Raw genomic sequence first — 26,510 nt, 5'->3', positions numbered from 1 at the left:
AAAAGGTAGATTTTAATCTTAGTCTGAGCGTAGCTGCAGAGCAATGGTTCTTAACACCTTGATAAAATGAAGGATAAAATCAGAAAATGGTAATTTAAACAATTTTAAACAGCAACATTTCATTTTGTTCCGATCATCCTTCACAGCGGAAGTGTCAACATTATTAGAAGTAGGCTCCTTTAACCTCACACACGAACACTGGCAGAAGTAGGTATTTTTAAAATGGTGCCTTTCTCCCTCGTTAATCCCTCATTTTAAGGAGATCTAAATCTGTTGTCCAGGCTTTTTATTGTCACTGAAAGTATGACTCTTTTGTCTTAACATATGCATAAATAGCTATTTTAGATGGCCTAGTGACTGAAGTTCACAGAATCACAGAATCACAGAATGAAATGGGGTTGGAAGGGACCTCTGGAGATCATCTAGTCCAACCCCCCTGCCAGAGCAGGTCCACCTAAAGCAGGTCACACAGGAACGTGTCCAGGCAGGTTTTGAATGTCTCCAGAGAAGGGGACTCCACCACCTCCCTGGGCAGCCTGTTCAGGGCTCTGCCACCCTCACAGGAAAGAAGTTCCTCCACATGTTTAGATGGAACTTCCTATGTTCAAGTTTGTGCTCATTTCCTCTTGTCCTGTCCCTGGGCGCCACTGAAAAAAGACTGTCCCCATCCTCTTGACATCCACCCTTTAAGTATTTATAGGCATTGATCAGATCCCCCCTCAGCCTTCTCTTCTCCAGGCTAAAAAGACCCAAGTCCCTCAGCCTTTCCTTGTAAGAGAGATGTTCTAGTCCCTTGATCATCTTTGTAGCCCTCTGCTGTACCCTCTCCAGCAGTTCCCTGTTGTTCTTGAACTGGGCAGCCCAGAACTGGACCCAGTGCTCCAGATGGGGCCTCACCAGGGCAGAGTAGAGGGAAAGGATGACCTCTCTGGACCTGATGCACCCGGGATGCCATTGGCCTTCTTGGCCACAAGGGTGCATTGCTGGCTCATGGGCATCCTGTTGTCCAGCAGGACTCCCAGGTCTTTTTCCACAGAGCTGCTCTCCAGCAGGTCAGACCCTAATCTGTACTGAGGCATGGGGTGGTTCCTCCTATGAATGATTAGCTTTATATTAAAAAAATGAGAAGAAATGTAAAGGGTATATAAATGCTGCATTTTGGATTCATTCCACGTCACTTAAGTAATTTAAAAAACAGTTGTTTTGTCTCAGTTAGTCTAGGCTCCCTCTGCCACTGAACATGAAGGCAACCTAAATAAATCCCTTTAACTGAATATCCAGTTTTGACAGTTTGCAGTCTTTGAGATGAAGATTGCATTTCTTTCCACATTTCCAAAACAAGACTCTGTGACTTTTTTTTCTTCTTTTTTTTTTTTTTTTTTTAATGGAGTATTTTGTTAAAAATTGGCCTAAAATCATAAAATCATAGAATGGTTAGAGTTGGAAGGGACCTTAAAGATCATCGAGTTCCAGCCCCCCTGCCATGGGCAGAGACACCTCCACTAGAGCAGGTTGCTCAAAGCCCCATCCAGCCTGGCCTTGAACACTTCCACGGATGGGGCATCCACAGCTTCCCTGGGCAACCTGTTCCAGTGCCTCACCACCCTCACAGGAAAGAATTTCCTCCTAATATCTAATCTAAATCTCCCCTCTTCCAATTTCAAACCATTACCCCTTGTCCTGTCACTACACTTCCTGACAAAGAGTCCCTCTCCGGCTCTCCTGGAGGCTCCCTTCAGATATTGGAAGGCTGCTCTGAGGTCTCCCCGGAGCCTTCTCTTCTCCAGGCTGAACAACCCCAGCTCTCTCAGCCTGTCAAGAAGAAGTGCAGGTGTTAAATAACCTCAAGAGACGGTCAAATATTGTGAAATGAAATACTGACATTGCTTCAACTGGTTTTAACAGGATTCCTATGCTTCCTACCCTGCAGTGCAACAGGGAGCTGTTGAGGGGGGGAGATGTGGGGGACGGAGCTGGCGAGGTGTCAGGGATGTGTGTGCTGCCAGCAAAGGGTTTCAGCTGTGGAGCTTTCAGGGTTGTTTCAAAAGAGTACTGGGCATAATAGTGTCATTATTCCCCATCTCCCGAGTTTGTTGTACATCATCAAAATCCCCAAAGAGAAAACACAGTGGAACATCACTGCTTTCCTCTTCTCTCTGGGTGTCTCTATCTGCCACATGAGGCAGATCCCTAAAAGTGCTGTTGCACCCTGTGCTCCTGAGCCTCCTCTTTGTTTTCACACTTGGCTCCTGTAGGAGCAGTTAGTTTTCTAACAGAAGGGGTTTTATCTTCTTTCCTCTACTCAGGTAACCTATAATTTTATCATTTTCTTTGGCATCTTCCTCACTGCCAATCTGCGGTATCTTCCTGCTCCTGGGTATCTGTCCCACACCCCTCAGCAGTGGCATGCAAACACCACATCCTGCTCCACCGAAGAAACCACGCAGTTCTAATCTTTGTCACACAGCCAAACCATTCCTCATTGTAATCCCAGTCATGGGATTGCATGTCTTCCAGCAGTGCCTCAGTTGCATTTCCTAATCTCATGCTCCTCGCCATGTGAGAATGGGATTTTCTGCTTAAGAGTGGAGAACCAGCAACAGTGAAAATTTCTCACACCAGCAGCTCTGCAAAACACCAGCAAAGCAGATTCTCTTCCCTTATTCCCTCCCTACTTCATCATCAACTCTGTCTTTCGTTCTCACCACAGAGGGGCTGAAGTCCCTCAGTTCTGATATGCCTGTGCTGTCCTAGCCTTGAAATGCTCCCTTAGCATTACCATATCCCTCAGCTCTGCCTAGTGCTTCTAGAACAGCCTCTTGGGCCTCCCCGGAGCAGAGAAAATTTAAAATGTTGGCATTGTATTATGGAATCATGGAATCACGGAATTGTCAGAGTTGGAAGGGACCTCTAGAGATGATCTAGTCCAACTCCCCTGCCAAAGCAGGGTTGCCCAGAGCACATCACTCAGGACTGCATCCAGGCGGGGCTTGAAGATCTCCAGAGAAGGGGACTCCACCACCTCCCTGGGCAGCCTGTTCCAGGGCTCTGCCACCCTCACCGGAAAGAAGTTTCTCCTCATATTTGAATGGAACTTCCCATGTTCCAGCTTGTGCCCATTGCCCCTCGTCCTGTCACTGGGAACCACTGAAAAGAGTCCACCTCCATCATCCTTCAGCCCACCCTTCAGGTACTTATAGCATTAATAAGGTCTCCCCTCAGCCTTCTCTTCTCCAGGCTAAGGAGTCCCAGCTCTCTCAGACTTTCCTCATAAGGGAGATGCTCCAATCCCTTAATCATTGTTGCCCTACGCTGGACTCTCTCCAGTAGTTCCCTGTCTCTCTTGAACTGGGGAGCCCAGAACTGGACGCAGTATATTCCAGTTGTGGCCTCACCAGTGCAGAGTAGAGGGGGAGAATGACCTCCCTTCACCTACTGGCCACACTCTTCCCTACGCAGCCCAGGATTCCATTGGCCCTCTTGGCGACAAGGGCACATTGCATAACTCACAAAAGAAGCCATAAATATACTTGCTGTCTACAGCAGGACTGCCAACAAAGTAAGCTGGGATTCAAGCAATCTGTATGCAATTTGAGCTGTTTAAGCCCTGTCCCTGAAGATCAGATTAGATATCTCTCCTTCTCTGTTATTCATCTCTTCTGCGAGCACTTCTCTCAGAAGATTAATACAAATGGGCTTTTCTAGGCTTTCCTATCAAGTAAATAGGAATAAATTACCACATCCTTCAAAATCCACAGACCCAAGCTACGTTTTGTAGTTTGGATTGCGCTACTGGGCAAACTGGAGATGAGATGCACAAAGCACTTCCTGGCAGAACCTGTTGGAAACCTGCTAAGGCTCTTTGTTTTTCATATCACTACGCTGAAAGGTCTTAGGCAGGGCAACAGAGCCTTTTCTCCTTCCCCTCATTCCCACCGACTCATAGTGCATGGAGCAAAAGCATTTTTCTTATTCTACTATTCCACTACAGTCCAGGAGCCCTTTTTATGTGCCACAGTAGTTTCCTCTGATAAGCCATGGCACTAAGACTCACCAGCCCATTCCCAACAAACTTGCCAATAATCATCACACCGGACAATAGGGCGGCGTAGTCAGAGTTCATTTCGGCGTTTGCAACAGAAAAGCAAGTTAGTCAGAAGCCCCCCTTTTCCTTGGTGAGGAGAGCCAGCGCTCGCCCACCCCGAGGAGCACTGGGTAGGAGGTAACCGCTTTGTTGCTTTTTTTTCTTTTTTTTTTTTTTTTTTGGTTGTGTAGTACAAAACAGCTCTTAAAAATGTTTTAAGATGTACGTGGGATGACCTAGTAGGGTTTCACTTAGGCAAGGTGCCAGGACATATTCTGTAAAGTGTTAATCTTTCCTACGTGTTAAATTTGATATAGAACAGTCAGCTTCCACTCCTCCTTTCTGGCAATAGGCCCAGCCTCATGCGCTTCCATATAAACTGGGCCCTCATAGCAGAATAGCTGTACAAGGTACCAGCAAGACTCGGAAACTGCAGTTTTCCTGCTGCTGATGATATTTCTCTTCTCAAGAATCAAGGGTATGCTCTTCCTCCTGTTCCTCCCATGCTTTTGTTCTGGTCAGCCTGCACCTCCACCGCTGCGTTTCTCCGTTTTCCTGGATCCTTCAAACATGGCCTACCTCCGCTGGGACCATGATGAACAGGAGATGATGTCATTTGAACTGCAGGTCCGTACAACCGGCTGGGTGGCATTTGGATTCAGCCCTCATGGAGAGTTGCCTGGATCTGACATTGTGATAGGAGGTGTCTTCCCAAATGGCAGCATCTACTTCTCTGTAAGTTGAAAAGGCTTCCTCTGCATCCCCCTTTGCCAAGGGTCATGCTCCAAGTACATTGGCTTGAAAGCGTGTGGGCTCAACTGGCTAAAGACAGATGTCCAAGGCCATTTGAGATGCTCAGTTGGCATGGCCTCTGACTGACAGTCCAGAAGAGTCCAGGTCTCCTGCAGGTCCTCTGTCATGCCTTTTAGCCCCATACAGCTACCTGAGATACCCTATGAAATCCCAGATGGCACTAGATGATGTTATTTAGACAAATAAACTGAGCCCACCTGCAACTCAAAACCACAGCCAGAAGCAATTAGATATGACTGACACAATCACCTACCATGAAGCTACAAGAGGCTGCTAGGAGTGTAACTTCTGATTTATCCAAACCAGAGGTCAGTTCAGCCAGGAGTCAGATGTGAAACTCTCATGTTTTCCTTCAGTGAAGCTCTTCAAAGGTTAATTTACTTGGTTTCCTCTGTAGTAAGTGGAGATCACAGAATCACAGAATCACAGAATCACAGAATCTTAGTGGTTGGAAGGGACCTTTGAGATCATCGAGTCCAACCACATTAAAAAAAAAAAAAACAAAAACACACAAACAAACAAAAAAACACAACACAAAACCAAACAAACAACAACACCCCCCCAAAAAAAAAAAAAAAAAAAAAAAAGCAGCATCCATCAACTAAACCCCACACACAACACCCCACCACAAACCAACAATCCCGGGCACTAGAGCATGCCCTGAAGAGCCACGTCTACACGTTTCTTAAATACCTCCAGGGATGGTGACTCCACCACTCCCTGGGCAGGCTGTTCCAGTGCTTGACCACTCTCTCAGTAAAGTAATTCTTCCTAATATCTAATCTAAACCTCCCTTGCCGCAGCTTCATACCATTTCCTCTGGTCCTGTCGTTATTCCCTTGGGAGAAGAGGCCAACCCCCGCCTCTCTACAGTTTCCTTTCAGGTAGTTGTAGAGGGCAATGAGGTCCCCCCTCAGCCTCCTCTTCTCCAAACTAAACATGCCCAGTTCCCTCAGCCTCTCCTCATAGGACTTGTTCTCCAGACCCCTCACCAGCTTGGTGGCTCTCCTCTGGACACGCTCCAGCACTTCAATGTCTTACCTGTAGTGAGGGGCCCAAAACTGAACACAGCACTCGAGGTGAGGCCTCACCAGTGCCGAGTACAGAGGCACGATGACTTCCCTGCTCCTGCTGGCCACGCTATTCCTGATACAGGCCAGGATGCCGTTGGCCTTCTTGGCTGCCTGGGCACACTGCTGGCTCATGTTAAGCCGGCTGTCCACTAACACTCCCAGGTCCTTTTCTGCCGGGCAGCTTTCCAGCCACTCTTCCCCAAGCCTGTAGCGTTGCTTGGGGTTGTTGTGGCCGAAATGCAGAACCCGGCACTTGGCCTTATTAAACCTCATCCCATTGGCCTTGGCCCATTGGTCCAACCTGTCCAGGTCCCTCTGTAGAGCCTGCCGACCCTCAAGCAGATCAACACTCCCACCTAGCTTGGTGTCATCCGCAAACTTACTGAGGGTGCACTCAATCCCCTTATCTAGATCATCAATGAAGATATTGAACAAGACTGGCCCCAAAACTGAGCCCTGAGGGACACCACTGATGACCGGCCGCCAACCAGATTTTGCTCCATTAATCACAACTCGCTGAGCACGGCCATCCAGCCAGTTTTTTATCCAGCGGAGGGTACACTTGTCTATGCCATGATTCTCCAGTTTCTCCAGGAGAATGCCGTGAGGGACGGTGTCAAAGGCCTTACCAAAGTCCAGGTAGACAACATCCACAGCCTTCCCCTCATCGAGAAAGCGGGTCACATGGTCATAGAAAGAGATCAAGTTGGTCAGGCAGGACCTCCCTCTCATAAACCCATGCTGGCTGGCCCTGATCCCTTGGCTGCCCTGCACGTGCCTTGAGAGCTCACTCAGGATGATCCTCTCCATGATCTTTCCCGGTACCGAGGTCAGGCTGACAGGCCTGTAGTTTCCAGGATCCTCCTTCCGGCCCTTCTTGTAGATGGGCATCACATTGGCCACCCTCCAGTCATCTGGCACCTCTCCTGTTGACCAGGATTGTTGATAAATAATGGAGAGAGGCTTGGTGAGCTCTCTTGCCAGCTCCCTGAGAACCTTTGGGTGAATGCCATCCGGCCCCATAGACTTATGCGTGTCCAGGTGCATAAGCAAATCATTAACTACTTCCTCATGGATTACAGGGGAGTTGTTCTGTTCTCCATTCTTATCTTCCAGCCCAAGAAGCTGAACTCCCTGGGGGTAGCTGGTCTGACTATTAAAGACAGAGGTAAAGAAGGCATTAAGTATCTCAGCCTTCTCCTCATCCTTGGTTGCAAGGTTTCCCCCCGCATCCAGTAAGGGATGGACATTCTCTGTCACTCTCTTTTTGTTGATGTATTTATAGAAACTTTTTTTGTTGTCCCTTATATTAATGGCCAGGTTGAGTTCTAGCTGGGCTTTTGCCTTCCTGATTTTTTCTCTGTATGACCTAACACAATCTCTGTACTCCTCCCGAGTTGCCTGTCCCCTCTTCCAAAGGTGGTAAACCTTCCTTTTTTCCTTAAGTCCCATCAAGAGCTCTTTGTTCATCCAGGCCGGCCATTTTCCCCGCCCTTTAATTTTGCGCCTCATGGGGACAGCCTGCTCCTGGGCCTTTAGGATTTCCCTCTTGAAGAGCGTCCAGCCTTCCTGGGCTCCTTTGTCTCTCAGGACTACCTCCCACGGGACTCTCCCAACCAGGGTTCTGAACAGGTTAAAGTCTGCCCACCGGAAGTCCAAGATGGAGGTTTTGTTAATCCCCTTCCTTACCTCACTATGAATGGAAAACTTAACCATTTCATGATCACTAAGCCCAAGACTGTCTCCGACCTCCACGTCCCCAACTAGCCCTTCTTTATTTGTGAACAGTAGGTCTAGCAAGGCACCTCCCCTGGTAGGCTTACCTACCATTTGTGTCAGGAAGTTATCCTCCATACACTCGAGGAACCTCCTAGCCTGCCTGCTCTCTGCTGTGTTATATTTCCAGCAGATGTCTGGTAAGTTGAAGTCCCCAACTAGAACAAGGGCTGGCGTTTGCGAGACTGCAGCCAGCCGCTTATAGAATACCTCATCAGCCTGCTCATCCTGGTTGGGTGGTCTATAGCAGACTCCCAGCACAAAATCACCTTTGTTAGCCTTCCCTTTCACCCTTACCCATAAACACTCCACTTCTTCATCACTGGAGTCTATCTCTATAGAGTCAAATGTGAGTAGAGTCAGATGTGTTCACCTCCAAAGGTTGCTTCTTTCTGATTGTCTTAAATGCCTCCCTTAGGAATGGGATAGGACACCCTTGGAACTTGCTATTTTTTTCTGTTGTCTATAAAGGCAACCACTAAAGATAAATGCCTGATGTTAAAACAGCTGGAGTTTAGAGTAGCAAAATGCCACTGAGGGTGGCATAAAAAAACCTGGGTGTTGTTTTGTTTTGTTTTAATTGTGAAAGCGAAACAGGCAATTTAGTGTTTTCCAGATACAGAAAGAAAAAGAGTTTACACTGATGGAGTGTTTGCCAATCACAGTGGTTTTATTTTGCTCAGCTGTTTTCAGTTCCCTTTTCACACAACAGTAAAATGTGTTTTGCATGAAATACGTCTCGGTGCTTGTCTCAGATGGGTGAACTTTGGAGAGGATGAGGTAGCTAGCCTTCCTTATAGCCGTTACTTGGTTGCAAAACCTCTCTTGTAATACCCACTTTTGAAATTTTCCTGTGATTGTGACACAGACAGAGAATTTTTGGCTGTGAATGACCACAGGGGAAAAAAAATATGATCAGTTTAGAAGAAACGCTTGTTCTTTATTTTTTAAAAATGATTTTTTATTTTATTTTATTTTTTTAAAGTGATTTGGGGTAAAACCAAAGCATTTATTTTCTCCTAAAAGAACGCCCTGAAAGGAAAAATTGAAGTGTTTGGTTTCAAAAATATTAAACATTCCATTGTTTTCAGAAGAGATATTTAACATTTTCCATTTTTTTTCTGCATTGGTAGCTGAAACTCTTTGTTTGAGTTAGAAAATAATTTTGGTCCCACAAAAGTTTTAGGTTTTTTCAAATCTTTTCTTTATCAGAAAATACCTTCCAATTATTTACGTCTGGAGACATTACTGCAAGCAAAGCAAGTTTAAAGGAAAAGAACACTAGTTATTGTAGATGGAGTTTAAGTGGAGTTTTCCATTTGCATTCTTCTTTCTAATCCTCTCTTGCATCCTTGCGTTTCGTTTCAGTTTGCCTCTTTACTACAACCGTAACAAAGTCATTATCTGAGTAACGTCCAATGGATAAAAAACTAGCCAAAAAGGATTGTTTTCACAAAGGAGGGGTTTTTTTTGCAGCTATTTACTCTCTTCCTCTTTCATGAGGTATATTTAATTTTAAATAATTTATTTCTTTCGAAGTAGCTCATCTGCAGACTACTTATCTTTGAATTTTGATCTTCTAATGAGAGAGTGCAACAGGTGTTTCGAAACAGTAGGAAAACAAAAGCTGTATTTTCAAGCTATGATCTGTCCCTCTGTAAATTGAGCATTTGGGTTAGAGAAAAGTTGCTTTGGTTATTCTGAAAGTCCAAATCCATAGATAAAATCCAGGACAAGAAGGGATATTAGAGGAGATACTGGGAAATTTAGCAAAAACTGTAAGAAGGCTTTGAAAGAATCACTTAAAGGAACAGAGATGGGAGGAAAAAAACATCAGGAAGCATTTAACATAAAAATATTCTTCTTTGACCAGACTGTAGCCTCGTAAAATTTTTCTCTTCTCTTTTATGCCTCCAAAGTTGAATACTGCAGCAAAACTTTTCAACTGTCTCGTTTTTCTGTGCCTTTTTTTTCCAAGTAACTATTGCATTTGATGACCTTGGTCATGTGCTACTGTCTTTTTCACTGTGTCTATGCTGGTAAAATCACTGGTTAGCTTGTAGTTTCTAGGAGAGCTTAGCATCCACAGCCAGGCCCAGGTTCCAGGTGGTATGGAAAACCTAAGAGTTAAAGTAGAAGCTTTAGTATGCCCAAAATATTTTACTTTTGAACTACCTCTGTTTTTCAAGAGGACTTATTTGATAACCCACCCTGTGTGGCTAAGCCAGATGTGGTAAAATGTCCCAGTGTCCAGCAGGTCACTCAGGGAGCAGGGAAGATCCTCTAGGATCCATCCTATCCAGGCCATCCTCTGAGTGATGGGACCAGGGGCTGCTCTTTCCTTGAGCAGCTGCATATAACAGGGACTGGATGCGAGTTCTCTTCAGTTGGTTTGTGGAAATCACCAGTGAAAGCAGAGGAGCTTTTGGGAGAGTGGAATGCTTTGATAATTACTCAGATCCCACCAGCAGTACCTGGAAATACGACTTCTCGAGGCGTAGGAAGTTCTTCTCTTCTCTATACGGCTTTCACCGCTGTTCCTTTTCCAGGATTATTATGTAGTAGATGAGGAAACCCTTGAGGAAGACGACAGCCAGGACTACCAACTGCTGTCAGTGACAGAGAATGAGACCTCCACCACCATGCTGTTCAAACAACACCTCTGGACATGTGACCCAAAAGACCTGGATATCACAGTAAGAAAGGGGACTGCCCAAGCAACATCCCAAACAAACCTGCTCTCATATTCTCAGATCCCCAGGATCAGATGACAGAGAATGACAGGTTTTTCTCACAATAGTACAATAACTATTTATTGGAACTAGAAGGAATATACAGAAAAATATGGGAGCATACAGCCACATTTATAATGCCCATTTCAAAGGCACTATATTGATATATTTGATGTTTTTACAATCATAGAATCATACGATGGTTAGAGTTGGAAGGGACCTTAAAGATCATCCAGTTCCAACCCCCCTGCCATGGGCAGGGACACCTCCACTAGAGCAGGTTGCTCAAAGCCCCATCCAGCCTGGCCTTGAACACTTCCAGGGATGGAATATCCACAACTTCCCTGGGCAACCTGTTCCAGTGCCTCACCACCCTCACAGGAAAGAATTTTCTCCTAATATCTAATCTAAATCTCCCCTCTTCCAATTTCAAACCATTACCCCTTGTCCTGTCACTAGACTTCCTGACAAAGAGTCCCTCTCCGGCTCTCCTGTAGGCTCCCTTCAGATATTGGAAGGCTGCTATGAGGTCTCCCCGGAGCCTTCTCTTCTCCAGGCTGAACAACCCCAGCTCTCTCAGTTGTCCTCATAGGGGAGGTGCTCCATCCCTCTGATCATCCTTGTGGCCCTCCGCTGGACCCATTCCAACAGGTCCATGTCCTTCCTGAGTTGAGGACTCCAAAGCTGGACACAGTGCTCCAGGTGGGGTCTCACCAGAGCAGAGTAGAGGGGTAGAATCACCTCCCACGACCTGCTGGCCACACTTCTCTTGATGCAGCCCAGGATGGGGTTGGCTTTCTGGGCTGCCAGTGCGCACTGCCAGCTCATGTTGAGCTTCTCATCCACCAACACCCCCAAGTCCTTCTCCTCAGGGCTGCTCTCCAGTCATTCTCCGCCCAACCTGTATATGTGCCTGGGATTGCCACATCCCAGGTGCAGAACCCTGCACTTGGCCTGGTTGAACTTCATGAGGTTCACACGGGCCCACCTCTCAAGCCTGTCCAGGTCCCTCTGGATGGCATCCCTTCCCTCCAGCGTGTCGACCGCACCACCGAGCTTGGTGTCGTCGGCAAACTTGCTGAGGGTGCACTCTATCCCACTGTCCATGTCTCCGGCAAAGATGTTGAACAGCACTGGTCCCAGTACCGATCCCTGAGGAACTCCACTCGTCACTGGCCACCAATTGGACATTGAACCATTGACCACAACCCTTTGAGTGCAGCCATCCAGCCAGTTCCTTATCCACCGAGTGGTCCATCCATTGAACCCATGACTTTCCAATTTTTCCCAATGGTTTTCATCAAAGAATAGGGAAGATATAAATGTCAGTATTTTCTTAAATTTGAACACAGGTCTTCAAAATTTTGCTCATTTTTCTGTATCTGTCTTGTTTGCCACATAAAAAACCAACCTAGTATGGGAGATATAGTTTTTATTTGTATAATGTAAGGCAGTATTTTGAGAAGAATTATGTTTAGAAAATTCAGAACGCTTTGATAATGGCGTTCTCTTGAAAGAGCTTCATACTTGTATTGACTGACATTAAAAACTTGGCCAACCCAAACTGGTATTTTAAGTCACAGTTTTTTCAAAAATATGCTTTGCCAAGGTACACAGGCACGCTAATGCACGCAGTTTCAGAACTCTGCACATATAGACACTGTTTGCACCATTTCATCTCTACTTGAGGGACCTCTGGGTAAATCACCATTATCCAAGGCTTAGCCCACTCAAAAATGTTGGTGCAGAATTAGGTGTACATTCACCATTTTCCCAGAGTTCAAATTCATACACAAATGACTGGGTAGATGCCTTTGTGTTTACAAACCTTCTTGATGATCTTTACTAATTGGAAGAAATATAATCCCATTCTGAATGGGAAGAGCCCTCAGAGTTTCATGACTACTGCTGTCCTTACATGATGGGGCAGATCCAGGCGGATCATTATGTTCATGCTCAACAGTAGCTGTTAATGGGGAATCAAAGACTAGAGTTCTCTTACCTTTTTGTGTAAGTGTCTTAGTAATTCTTTGTAAAAATTGCCCAAAGTGCATTAATAGTATATACAGATAAATGAACTGCCTCTGCTTGCTCTAGGATATGCAAATATCTGAAAATCTGATATTTAGCACTACTGTACAGCTCCCACAGCTGGAACAGAATCCAGACACTCAGTATCTAAACATTTAAGTCCAAAATGGTGCAGGTATCAAATCCCTTCCAGTTTATCAAATCCCTTACAGCTTTTTTTCCAGCTTTGTTTCATTTCACATACACCAACACTTTAAATCCATGCATGTTCCAATAATGCGAGTGAAATGACAGTGGGTTCAGTTTTCCGAGTGTCTTTTCTAGCCAGCACCATCTCTCAGGGAAGAAACCCATCAAGTTTGTGTCTTCACAAGACAAATCCTGTGTTTTAAACTGTTTACTTTGTGTTGTGTGTTCTGACGTATTGTTTGAGTGTCTGGGTACATACCAAATACACACAGCTATATTATTTTAGATTACTTTTAATTGCACGTGGTTAGTATGTGGATTGCACTTTAATACATGTGTAGAGAGGTATAAGGCATGTGATTATGGAGTGAATACCTGTGTATGTAGTTGACGGGAAGGAATGAAGGAGAGTTTCCAATGAAACACTTCCATTCCAGATGGACACAGCACGCCTCGTTACTGCCTTTGGTCCTGATGACACAGTCCAATTCTTTAAAGGACAAAGATTTTCCAAGTCTCTTTTCTTGATGAGGTACAGAGCCCCATCTGACTCAACTGGTCCCAAAACATTCTTCACCTATGACTTGAGGCTGGACAATGTAAGTATTGGACAAGAGCTTTACTTGGCATGTTAAAAATTTTCCCCTTCCTCTGCCTTTCTTTGCAGAGTTGATCATGCCCATGCTGGAGGTTTGGATAGCACAGATCAAGAAATGGGCATGACTGATCTTGAGCTGGCAAGAGTAGGAATGAAGTGAGAAGGGAAGGGTTGCTGTGTGAAGAGTAAAGGGCTTATTTGTTAGGAAAATGCTGTAAAGTGTAGCCTGTTCTCTTGACTAGAGTTTAAGGAACCAAACAGAGGTCGTGGCTACTGAATTGCGATACAATTATTAACTCAGGCATGTATGTATACAGGTCTATTGTCCGATCCATGTAGAAAAATATCTATAATACACTGAAGATATTATTGATTCCCATCTTTCTTTTGTGGGAACTACATAATATCACAGAGAAGACAAATAATGGGAAAACACTTAAATGCTCAGTGACAAGTCCGGCTAAGACGTCAGAAAACCCAATGTACACTACTGTGTGCACTGCCTCCAGTATTAACTTACACTGCAGCTCAGTGCCAGATGTAAGGATTTTCCAGGAGAGCTGGAGCCCCCCATTAACATCACCTCGTGGTACATGAGCCATCCTTGTCAAATGGAGTCCAAAAGTACCAGCTTATTATGGTATTGCATTAACACCTTCCTTCTTTAAACAGTATCAGCCCCCACAGTCAGCACTCACTCAAGACACAGCAGCATCTGCTGATCAGCGTGGGCAATATTCCACAGTGAAGAGGGGCAGTATTTTTATGTAAAGAATTGTGGGATTAGTGCTATCATGTGTTGTGCTTGTGACTCCAGAAAGCTGACAATTAAAAATGTTGATGAACCAACTGGACATTTCCTATGCTCAGTTTGTGTTAGAATAGGTAAATTAGTAGTACAATTCCCTTTTGGAAAAATACAGAAAAAAAAAAATCTGAAAGAAAAAGAATTTAAGGCCTGATAGAGCTGACAAATGTGTTTTCCCTTCAACAGAATACAGTTTCATCTTCCTGACCTCCCTCATTGCAACCAAAAAACAATCAGACGCTGGCTAAATGCGTCATCCTTCCAGCCCCCTTCCCTTCTGGGTCTCATTCTCCTCGTACTGCCTCCCTTTGGCTTCTCCAATTCCCTGTGCACATTATTGAGTTGCCAGGGGAACCTTCAGGTGACTCGAGTGTCTGTTTTCTTTTTCAGTTTGCTGTTCCAGTTGAAGAAACCAAGTATGCCTGCACCTTTATCCCGCTGCCCATGGTCAAGCAGAAACACCATATCTACAAGGTAAACTTGCAGGCTGTATTACCAGGGAAAAAACAGGACAGAATAGACTTACTTCTTCTATCATGCATACAAGGCTGTCTTTTACAGCATTTTAGTATAAATTTGGGAGCATTCCATCTGTCCTTCACTGCTGTTGGGATGAGCCAGCTATTTTAATAGAATCATAGAATCATAGAATAGTTAGAGTTGGAAGGGACCTTAAAGATCATCCAGTTCCAACCCCCCTGCCCTGGGCAGGGACACCTCCACTACAACAGGTTGCTCAAAGCCCCATCCAGCCTGGCCTTGAACACCTCCAGGGATGGGGCAGCCACAGCTTCCCTGGGCAACCTGTTCCAGCGCCTCACCACCCTCACAGGAAAGAATTTCCTCCTAATATCTAATCTAAATCTCCCCTCTTTCAGTTTAAAACCATTACCCCTTGTCCTGTCACTACATTTCCTGACAAAGAGTCCCTCTCCGGCTCTCCTGTAGGCTCCCTTCAGATATTGGAAGGCTGCTATGAGGTCTCCCCGGAGCCTTCTCTTCTCCAGGCTGAACAACCCCAGCTCTCTCATTTGTCTCTAATTTGTCTGGCTTGTGTGGAAATAAGCTCTGTCTTGTTTCTAGCTTTGGAAGTACCTTTGTCTTCATGTACATCACTCCTGAAGAAACCTTGCTACAAGTCTGATGTCTCAGTGTAGTGAGCTCAGGCCACTGTTGGTATCTTTGAGAGCAAAGGGAGCCTCCAAAATTTTCTATATTTGAAAGGACTTTTGCTTTTGCTCTTGGAAATTGCTAAGAGTATTTGTATAGAAAGCAAAATTAATGTTTTTGCAGTCGAGTTCTTAAGATTCAATATGCAAAAAGGAAGAGCAAAAAAAGAAACGGGAGCTTTCCAAAGCAAGCCTAGCTTACTTCTCAAGTTAAGATAACTTTGAGTCAAGGTCAAGTAAATCTTCTTAGTTTTGAGGATTTAAAACCAGATGTTCCACTGCAACGACATAAGGCAAAATTTCACAAGGAAGAATTTCCACAGACTAGAAAAAAAGAAGAATGTGACAGGTAAACCTACAGAACAAACTCGGGAACTTTAGTCAGCTCTTGGGGTAACATCAGGATTTTGAGGCCTGATCTAATCAGTGCTGGCAAGAAGTTCAGTGCTTAATGAACCAGGTTATTTGCGGGGTTTATTTAAACTATCTTGATTATACACTCTTGGCACAACTGAGGGAGCAGTGAATTATAGTGAACCTGAGATCAAGGTCCCTTGTGTTGCTTTGCGGCCAAGGAAATGGTGCATGAGGTAAGGTATTTACTTTTCTAGTCTGGAACCACACTGCCCAGCATAACAGGTCAAATAGACACCCCCATGATTCTGATTAAGGGGAGGTGCTTTAGAGGAAGATGCAAATTGTTTCTGGACAAATGGACTCTGCTGGGTGCATAACAAAATGAATCGATATACCATCATCCAGTTTACCATCCATTTTGCAAATCAGATTGTATCTGTTTGCCTAAGCTCTGGTTAACTGCTCTTTCTGGTTGCCTGAGAAATAAATATTTTTGGGTCAACAATAACTTTTTTCACTCTTTCTCTTGGTTACAGTTCGAACCTGTAATAACACCCCACAACATATCCTTGGTTCATCATATTCTTGTTTATGCCTGTGGCAATGCCAGCGTGTTACCCACTGGCATAGACAATTGCTACGGAGCCAATCCAGATTTTTCCCTGTGCTCTCAGGTGCTTGTGGGCTGGGCTGTTGGAGGAGAGGTGAGTCTGCCAGGCCCATTCCCTTCCCCATTTCTTGTTATGAACAGTAGTACCCTTGTCGTCAGCTTGTCCAGTAAGACCCCACAGTCCTGCTTGTGATGGTCACTTTGCCTTTCAGAGCAAAATGTATTTTGTATTTCTGTAGTATGCATATACAGGGGGAGAAGAGAGGAAGGAGACAAGTTTTGTCTAAAACTTTTACACTAATTTCATTCAGATTTTCTATTATGCAGTGCCAATACTGACATGAAGTTTGCTGCAAGTGTACACATTCTATAACTATTTCCTACTAAATATAGTATAAAAATAAAAGTGAAACCAATCAAAATAAATTTTGAAATTGTTCCTTGTTCCTATTCAGAAGGAAAAGAAATGGAACTGGCAGAATTTCCCACAACATTTTGATTTCTATCAGTGTCTAAATAAATAGTCAGAGATGGAAGAAAATAAAAAACTTTCTTTCTGTAAGTTTTCAACCAAGAAACAACAGAGAAGAGTTAAAAACTAACAACTTCATATAACTTTATTCCTCCTCTTCCTCTTTCCAAAAGACTTATCAATTTCCAGATGAAGCTGCAATTTCCATAGGGACACCTTGGGATCCTCAGTACATCCGACTAGAAATCCATTACAGCAATTTTGACTTGTTACCAGGTGGGTAATGCTGGGCAGTTTTCTGACAAACAACAGCCTCAGGATGGAAGCCTCAGGCCTCACTTACATGCTTATTAGAAATCAGCCTCTGCATGAAACACTTCCATATGCTGCTCAGTACAGCCTTTGGGACAGTAAGGAGAAACTGGACTGGGGTCCCATTCAGGAAGAACTTTAACTAACTTTAGAAACATAGATAGTTATATCTACTTAGATTAGACACGTCTTGCCATTAAAAAAGCTGAGCACATCTTCCTGCTATGATACTAGTGGGACTGTTAGGGAAAACATCAGGGAAATGTGGGTATCATGGGGAAAAAGGAAGGGACAGAGTGACTGTCAGAGAAATAGCTGTACCAAAGGTCAGGATAAAGTCTTGAGAGCCTAATAATACCACCTCAAGCTTCTACCATGACCTCCAGCATTCAATCCCTATGCGATGGTGATGAGGAAAGCCACCACGGTACTTGCTATCATTTTACAGAAGGGGAAACAAAAGTATGGGAATCATCTGAAACGGTAAGCGGGGCTGGATCCAGACGCACTATGAGTGAAGATCTGTGCAACTGTGCACTTGCATGACTTTGATGTAAATGACAGTGGACCATACCACAGGGGTAGGGTGGAAGGATTAGACCTTCCTGTTAACCTGTGCCTGCTCCCAGCCTGTGACTGGAAAAGAGACACTATATGGGTTGCTGCTTCAGGCCCCGCTTCTGCTCCTTCTGGAGCCGTTGCTGAAGGAGGGGTCATTTTTCTTTTACAGGTTTGATCGACAGCTCAGGGGTACGAATCTACTATACTCCAGAGCTTCGGAAATATGATGTGGGGGTTCTGCAAACAGGCATCTTCACTTTCCCTGTGCATTTCATTCCTCCTGGAGCAGAATCCTACAGATCCTACGGCCTTTGCAATTCCAGCCAGTTTGATGAAGTGAGTGTGGAGAAAGCCATGTGAAATCCTTCTCGATCTTTCCCAGTTTGGTTTTTCATCTTGCTCTAGACATGTCCAAAAGCCATTTGGTGCGGGGTGCCATGTTAGCCACCATTTCTGCATGCTGCAAAATTAATATCTATTCCAATAAAACTGCTCAGCAGAGACCCAAGATTTGAACCAAGAGCATTACCAGAGCTGTGTAAGCATGTCAGAACCATGGCTTAAATACCCATTCACTTCATCTAACTGAAAGGGAAACAAAATCCAAAGGTTGTAGTGCTTCCCAAGACCCCCAAGGGAGTCTGCTCCACCACAGGCAAGAGGACTTTGTCCTGCCATAGATGCAAGGTAGTGGTGTAGGAAGGCAGGTACTAGTCTGGGACAATATGGTGCTCCCTCTCAAGTCAAGAAGATACCTCTAGAGTGGAGATCTAACATCCATCAAATCACAGCCGAGGGGCTGCTAACTATAACCAGCTCTGGTGGACTGTGGGATCCAGGGGATTCACAGGTCCCTCCAGGACTGATAGATGTGAGGTTGCCACTTTCCCCTTTCCCAGGTCCATCAGGTGCTAAGGCTGGGGGCAAACATAAAGATATAGACACCCCCCACCCTACCCAAACACACATTCAAAGAGCAGACTCATCTGGCCACAAACAGATCAGCACAGGTAGGAGTACAGCATATTTACAGGCAACACGCAGGCACGAACAACACCCACACAACTATGGACAACACAAATGACCAATTCCTCTTGCTCCTCTTTCACTAATTAGGCTTAACATTCACTAGAAGAACATAACCATAAGCATGCTCACTTAGCTCCCACACGTAATCACATTTCTTGGTCTATCCGGTTTCTGGTCCAGACCGTAAGTCCTTTCAGCATCCGTGCCCAGACCCAGGGCCCTTTTATGCAGTCTCTGGCCTAGACCTTGGGTCTTTCTAGCTTAAACTTCCCTAGTGGATCATCCTATCCCAAAAACACAGGCACACACATATACACGGTATACAGAGTACACACATAGAAAATAGTTAGGAACAGAGTTTTAATAAGATAGTTTTAATAAGATTGCAGTGATCGAGTACTGGGTTTGGTCAGACAAACATACTAACCAGCAGTCTGCTCAAGTACAACTGGACTCTCCTCTTCCTTTCTCCATTTTCCCTTGTCTGTTTCTCTCCTTCCCTACCTTTGACCTCTTCCTTAAGCATCCCACAAAAAATTTTGCACATTCCCACAATCCACTCAGAACATCCCCTAAGTTTTACATAGTCCCACAAGCCCCCTCGAACAACCCATATGTCTGCTCCCTCTTATGAGGCCTGAGGTAACTTTGTTTTATTTCTTGTCATCAATTTTCAAATATTTTCTTTGAACCTTTTAACATTTACATTTTGATTGCTCTTTTAATGGCTCACTGATCAGTCTCTTCCAATTTCTTCTTTTACTCTTTCTGTTACCTCTCTTAGAGTCCATGTATCTGCATGTTTCGCTTACTGCCTCTCCTGTATCTTGTCTCAGATTTTTACATAGCTGATAGCAAGATATGGTTCCAGTACCCAGCATGAGATATCGTAAACTCAGACAACTATGCCACAGTATCTAATGCCAGAAGAGCAATTTTCAGAAAGGAAATTTTCTTTTTCCTTTCTGCAACCAGAAAGGAAAAAGAGCAACCTTTCAATCAGTACTGACCTACATGAGGAAATAGGCTTAAACCTCCCTTTACAAAAAAAAAAAAAGTTAAGCTGACAATTACACAAGTTCCATCAAGCTTTTGACTTGATGGGCAGGCCTGGAACGTAGTGCTAAGCTATGACTGCCAGGCTCTGACCTACTTCATTTTGAACTGCAGATGAATGGGATGCTGGTTCCAGATCTGCATGTTTTCGCCTACCTGCTTCACACCCACCTGTCTGGCAGAGGAGTGAAAGCTGCTCAATACTGGTAAGAGAAGCAAACTCACAGTATTGCTGCCTGTGCCACAGGATCAGTCTCTGACTCTTGGGCTAGAGTGGATGCTAATGATGTTCCCAGGTTAGTCTTCATCTGTCTGCCAGTGCAGGAGATTGCAGTGTCTGAATTGTAGTACAAAAAAACAGCTCCCGATGAAAGAAGGGTCAACTGAGCAGAGAGTACGAGACGGGGGCTGCGCCTCCCGTTAAATCAAACAGGTCCAGGCAGTGAGCTCAAGCACTGGACTGCTGCTCGTCCACACTAGTCAGCTGCTAGACAGTGCCCTTGCATAGCTTGGCCCTCTTCACTAGACTTACCCTGAGGTTACACAGGCACAGTTCTGGGGATTGAGCGTACCAGTTCCCATGGGCTGCATGGGAAAAACTCCACTGGGTTTGGTTTCCTCCACCATAGAATCATACAATGGTTAGAGTTGGAAGGGACCTTAAAGATCATCGAGTTCCAACCCCCCTGCCATGGGCAGGGACACCTCCACTAGAGCAGGTTGCTCAAAGCCCCATCCAGCCTGGCCTTGAACACTTCCAGGGATGGGGCAGCCACAGCTTCCCTGGGAAACCTGTTCCAGTGTCTCACCACCCTCACAGGAAAGAATCTCCTAATATCTAATCTAAATCTCCCCTCTTCCAATTTCAAACCATTACCCCTTTTCCTGTCACTACACTTCCCGACAAAGAGTCCCTCTCCGGCTCTCCTGTAGGCTCCCTTCAGATATTGGAAGGCTGCTATGAGGTCTCCCCGGAGCTTTCTCTTCTCCAGGCTACGATCCTCCCCCACTAAAAACTTCAGCCCTGCTATGTGCTCTCTGATCACACCCCAGCCCATGAAGCATGAGTCCTCAGTTTCAGGCTATGAAAACAGCCAGTCATGGTCCGCAGCATTTGAACTCTACTTCAGATGCTTGGAATTTGAAAACAAAAAAAACCCCAGAATTAAAAAATTATTGTACTTTAGGCCAAAGAGGCATCACAGAAGTTCACGTGCTATAGGTATAAGGCCTATCTTCTCCTTAGGTTTCTAATTTCAGAATAACCCAACATAAGCCAAGTATCACACTGCAGACAGTTACAGGGAGGCAGACACTTAATCTGTGCCAGTGAGCCAAAGAACAATCTGTGCTCCTATGATACTTAGCATATGGTTGTAGCCCAAGATGTCATAGCTGACAGTCTAATCTTAGAGTGCTCACCGTGACACCTTCAAGATCAAGTTCCTTGCCTGCCTACATGGCATTGCCAGTGCACACTCTGAGATGCGATGTGGGCTCCATCTAGGATGGCAAGGGAAAACTTTGGCATTGCCTGGTCCTTAGCTGCCTGTGCTCTCACACCAAGTCCCCAGACCCCTGCACTGTCTCACATACTGCCTCACATGCTGATTCACCCTGCAGAAACTCCACACATACTGATCGTATAGGTATGCAGGGAATCTGAACTGCACTGCAGGCAAGCTGTGGAAGACAGGAGAGTGCCTGCCCACCACCATCACCACCAATGCAAAGCTGACTTATGAACAGGGCAGATGTCTAGTTTGGCTTCTAAGCACTCATATGAAACATCATTGAGAAGAATCTAGATTATTCCAAAATGGCACATCTGCCCTTGAAAGTAGCCTTCCTCAGTTATCCTTAAACACCAATGATACCCTACAATCAAACATGGCTTAAACACCCTGGTCCTGTGCCTCTCTACCCATGCCCCAGTACACCAAGGAAGGGCACCGAAAGACTAGAAGCTCCTTCAAAGGCAACCTCAGAAAAGTGGGACTAACACAATTGTCTGATGGGTATTTTCCCCTCTCTGGCCAGTTGTATCTGGAAAATACTCCCCTAGCAGCCTCTGCAGCCTAACTGTGACATGGCAAAAGCAGGGAAAACTTTTTAAGAACCTTAGTAAACAAACTCGGTCTGCTATAACTAGACTAAATAAATGGGGGTTTTGTAAGTTGAAAGGTGCATTGTGAATATGTCTGCTCCCTGATTATGCCTGTCTGTGTCTCTCAGGAGTAGCACATTATAGCTGACAAACATGGTTGCCTCTTGGAAAAGGAGCAAAGTAGACATCAATAAAACCTATTGGCTTTAAAGCCATCATTCAGTTTCAATGATAGTGATCTCCAGCCTAAATTGACCTGACTTGGATTGCTGTGCTAGACAGCAAGAGGAGTGGGCCTCCCTCCATCTAGCACCTTCCATGTGCATGCTCCAATCAGCAGGGAGTGATATAATCAGAAGAGTTTTCCTTAAGCTTCAGAAGAAAATGGAAGGTTCTGTCTCTTTGCTAGGAATCCCTTGAGGTCAGTCTAGTGAGGACTAAGGCAGCAGTCCAATTTACTTAGGATGAGCATACATCATCTGATAAAGGACCTTTATAGACTTTACCATGTTAGGACTGTGTCCTGACACCATCTCAAAGACAAGCTCCAGAGCAGAAGGCCAAGCATTTGAAACACCTCCTGAACAGAGATGATTCAGGCACAGTGGCTATTTTTTTTCCTGGTATTTTCCCTGTAACATGTAGGATAACTATGATGTTCTTAGTCACTCGTCCAGTTAGTGGAGATCCCAGACTCTTTGGAGGTTGACCTTGAAAGAATACAGCAGATTGGGATCTTTGATAGCAATTTAGGGGCTGTCTCCTTTTCAGATGTTAAATCCAGAAAACCCCAGCACAGGCCAAAAGTCACAGATAGCTGGTATGAGTGAATTAGCCAGAGCTATTTCATTCCAGACAATAGCAATAGCTTTTGGCTCCTGCTCTTTATGCAAGTCTCATGGTATACATAAACTGTGTGTCACATGACAGAGCATCTTCTTTCTTGACTTGCACTTTTGTGAAGTTGGCCTTCGAGCCAGATTCCTCCCTCCTGAACCCTACAAGGTTCTGCTATAATGTGTAGCTGGACAACAGTATGAGGGTAGCAGTTCACCCGCTCAGAGCTGCCAGCAGTCACAAAGCAAGCCTGCAACAATGAGGGTATGAGGCAGCTGCTGGGACAGCCTGGCCATGGGCACCACAAGGATCTGTGGGCTGAGTGCCCTTTTGCACTTTGCCATGAGCACCGTGGATGTACTTTGCAAGATCAAAGGACGTGTAACGTGAATGGAGAAGCAGTGCTCAGGCAGAGCAGAGACCACCTAAGAAGCAATACCACAAAGCACTGTAGAAATAGCAAGGAAGAATTCACATTTGATACTTCTGCATCTGCAAGGGAGGTCCTAAACAGCCTGCCAACTCTACTCTTTTGTACTGCAAGTATTGGAGTTCTTACTTCTGGGAGCCTAGACTGTTATCTGAAAGGTGAAAGTTTCAAGGCACAATGACCCTGAAATGTAAAAAGTCCATATTTGGACTCCAGACCAAAGAGCATTGGGTGAGAAATTTCAAGTGTGTGTTTGGGACTAACTGTCACTGAAAATACGTGCTGTGAGTTAAGGTACAAAAGAGATCAGGCACAATTTCTGGAGAGGATTTTTCTCAGCTCTGTTTAATTCATCCTGGAATCCATGGAAATGTTATAACTTTCTCCCCTCCTTTGTCTTCCCCAGGAATGGCGAGCAGCTGGGGATCATCTGTGAGGACAGTAAGTATGACTTCAGACTGCAGGAGATTCGGGACATGAAGGAAATCCTCATAATCAAACCGGTACGTTCTTCCCCTGGGATGTAGCTGTGGGCAGGCAGGCTGGGAGGTGGTGAGCACTAGAGGTCTCAAAGCAGGTCGACATGTTCTGTTCTTCATTCCACCTCAGGCCGTGGCCCTTTGTTTTCACACAGTTTCCTGGTTCCCCGTGTTGCAAGCAGTTGTTTTGCGTTCTTTGCTTGTCCAGCTCTGATGGTGTGACCTACTGTGTTCCCTAGGGGGATGAGATCCTGGTCGAATGCAACTTTCAGACACTGGATCGGTCAGGGATTACTTTTGTAAGTTGGTTTTTCCACCTACAAATATTCCATTACTTTTAAAATTTCTTTATCCCCATTAAAATCCTTTGGGCGGGCATGTCCCTCTCCCCCAAGCAAATACAGCCCCGGCAAAGGCTTCTTGTGTCAGACACAATATCATAGACATATTGAGGCATGCCTTGCACAGAGCAGCCTATTTATCAGACTCTTCTCAAAGGATACGTTGATTCTCTGTTTCTAACTGTCAAAAAAATCAATTCTTTTTTTTTTTTTTTTACCACACAGGATCTTCATGAGCTGTGAACAAGAGTGCTTTCCTGAGGAGAAATAGTCTCCTCCTCATGTCTCAGCAGACCTTTGAGTCATCTTTGTGTCTTTGCAGGGTGGGCCAAGCACCATGAATGAGATGTGTCTCGCGTTCCTCTTCTACTACCCCCGTAACAACATCTCCAGTTGTATGGGCTACCCTGACGTTTTGTACATTGCGCACGTACTCAAACAGGAGGCCTCAGAGTAAGTCCTGAGTCAACGTGTTTCTGGAGGCAGCAGAGCAAAATGTAGCCATGAAGAATGGTAAATGGAAAAGATAATGAAAATGAAATGTTGCTGATAGGGAAGAAAGAGCCATGTATCTGGATCTGTCAAGCTGAGAGTTCCCTTGCTGCAGATATCTATCAACTGTCCTACTGTGAACAATTTCTCCTTTATTGTTTTTCCCCCATCCTTTCTTTTTTCCTCCTTCCTCATCATCTCATCATTTGTCTTCTCCACCTCCCCATTGCCCCTTACTCTTTCCCCAGTGCTGTGGAAGCCGTGATGGCCATCGACTTTGTTGACTGGGACAATGAGACTGTCAAAATTGCAGAGAAAGCAGCCAAGGAGGCAGAGCAAGTAGTCATGATTAAAACCATTAATGTAAGTCCCCTTTCTGAGCAATTTGTGGCTGGGGAAATGGAGTCAGCTCCGACATGATGACAGTAAAGCACAGCTGAGAGATAGAGACAACACACAAACCCTTGCGTAACACCAGCTGCTCATACCTTATCCATGGCTATAGGAACTGAAAGGGATTACCTGAATGATAAAGTCCCATCTCTTAGGCTGCAGTTGCAAGAAACTGTCCAAGAGACAATTAGTCATTACTGAACTTTGAACTAAAAAAGCTAAAAATTCTTCTCCAAAGAGAAAAAACACTCTTTCACTTGGATAATATAGCAGTGCTGAGAGAGCGATGCCATGGCAGGGAACTTTTGACAGAATGAGGAATAAAATCGTGCTGAAGGTACCCCAGACAAGGCGCATACGCAGGGAGTTAGGATGATCCTGAAAATCCACATATATAGAACATAGCTTCCCCACCTGACTGCATTTCAGTGCGTCAGTCTGGTACCTACTCACCTTAGAGGTAAATTAGGGAAAAAACTTAAACTCAGAAAGGATGAAAATTCCATCTTCTCCTTTCTCAGAGAGCTTCTCTGCTGTCAGAGGGGAGACCCATGTTGTGACTGTCTCCAAGATGGCTCGTTACACACCCAGACAGCAAGAGAACTGACCAAATTGCATACAAAACTTGCAGTGTTATGCTGGAGTCTTGTGGCTCCCAACTTAAAGGCAGATCACGTAATTTTATTTTTCCCTCTTTGCTTCCACTCTCAGGAACTCCAGAGAAACGAGACTGGTCTAATCAGAGATATCAGTATTCCAGAGCGGGCTGCCTGTCACAATATTTCTGGATACCTCTCAGTGTCAGGTCTGAGGGCCACTGCAAACCTTCGTTTGACTGCAGCAGGCACTTCTGAGTCATCAACTACCAAAGAAACTGCTTCACTTCCTCTTCTTTCTCTCACACAGCTGGTGTTTGCTTGGCTTGTCTTGGCCTCTGAGTATGGGAAGTGAGGGACAGAATACCAGAAGAGATCACTGACCTGCTGAAGAAGTCTCTGTAGCACCTGTTAGCAGGGTATCCCAGATCTGATGGCCTTGAACATGAGAGGACAGTTACATAATAGAAAACTGTCTAGCTTTGGAAGAAATAGGTCCAATGGGCATTGGCATTTTTTTTCATTTTCATAAAAAGTACTTTCTAGTATAGTTTGCTCTAAATCAGAAAAGCAATGAGCCATGATGCAGTAAAGGCAGGAATGCAGTCACCTCTTCAGTAGCTCCTGATTAATTATTAAATCCAGAGCTTTCATAGATGGGTTATTATACATATTTGCTCACTGGCATTTCAGTTATCATTATCTAGTCGCAAGCGATCTACATATTCCTTGAACTTAGGTCAGTATAGGCAACTAGGCTCTGTAGTTATTAAATAATGTGACTGATTCTAAAACTAGTTAGTCCTGCTGTATCCATCAATGACTGCATGGCAGGGGATTTACCTGCTGATTGCCAGGCAAGAATGAGACAATGACTTGGTGTTTACTGAAAAATCAACCTTATTCTCTGTCATATAAGAAATCTATTCATTCCAATTTTACAAAAGCTGGACCATTTGCTGATCTTTTTTCTTTTATTTTTTTTTCCCAATGCATACATGAGAATTAGAAGTACAAGTCTGATGATAGTTATGTTCTTTGTCATCACACTGTCTCTTCCAAGTTTCAGATCTCATACCAGTGCTTTTCAACAAATTCTCTCCCCCCTTTCTCCAAGGAAGAGTCTCTGCTTTTTTTGACAATAATTAGTACACCAGATAAAAAA

The 26,510-nt window shown here is 44.7% G+C and overlaps 1 protein-coding gene across 1 annotated transcript; it reads left to right on the top strand.

The window, feature by feature from the left end:
* Positions 1 to 4,564: 4,564 nt before the first annotated feature.
* LOC141468687 (putative DBH-like monooxygenase protein 2) lies at positions 4,565 to 25,700 on the top strand. Its single transcript, XM_074153878.1, has 13 exons — positions 4,565 to 4,819; positions 10,296 to 10,442; positions 13,136 to 13,297; positions 14,495 to 14,578; positions 16,167 to 16,334; positions 16,886 to 16,988; positions 17,755 to 17,921; positions 19,785 to 19,876; positions 23,451 to 23,547; positions 23,763 to 23,822; positions 24,187 to 24,317; positions 24,605 to 24,719; positions 25,461 to 25,700. The coding sequence occupies exons 1-13, from the start codon at positions 4,565 to 4,567 to the stop codon at positions 25,698 to 25,700; spliced, it is 1,821 nt and encodes a 606-aa protein (XP_074009979.1).
* The last annotated feature ends 810 nt before the right edge of the window (positions 25,701 to 26,510 follow it).

The sequence above is a fragment of the Numenius arquata genome, chromosome 1, assembly GCF_964106895.1.
Source record: "Numenius arquata chromosome 1, bNumArq3.hap1.1, whole genome shotgun sequence".
NCBI classification, from domain to species: Eukaryota; Metazoa; Chordata; class Aves; order Charadriiformes; family Scolopacidae; genus Numenius; species Numenius arquata.
The sequence above is the reverse complement of the archived record's forward strand: the minus strand, read 5'-3'. Positions and strand labels throughout refer to the sequence as shown.

Coding starts and splice junctions, on each gene's coding strand:
- LOC141468687 (XM_074153878.1), top strand. CDS start 4,565: ATGCTCTTCCTCCTGTTCCTCCCATGCTTTTGTTCTGGTCAGCCTGCA. Junction 10,443..13,135: donor CAAAAGACCTGGATATCACA/GTAAGAAAGGGG, acceptor CTTCCATTCCAG/ATGGACACAGCACGCCTCGT. Junction 24,720..25,460: donor TCATGATTAAAACCATTAAT/GTAAGTCCCCTT, acceptor TTCCACTCTCAG/GAACTCCAGAGAAACGAGAC.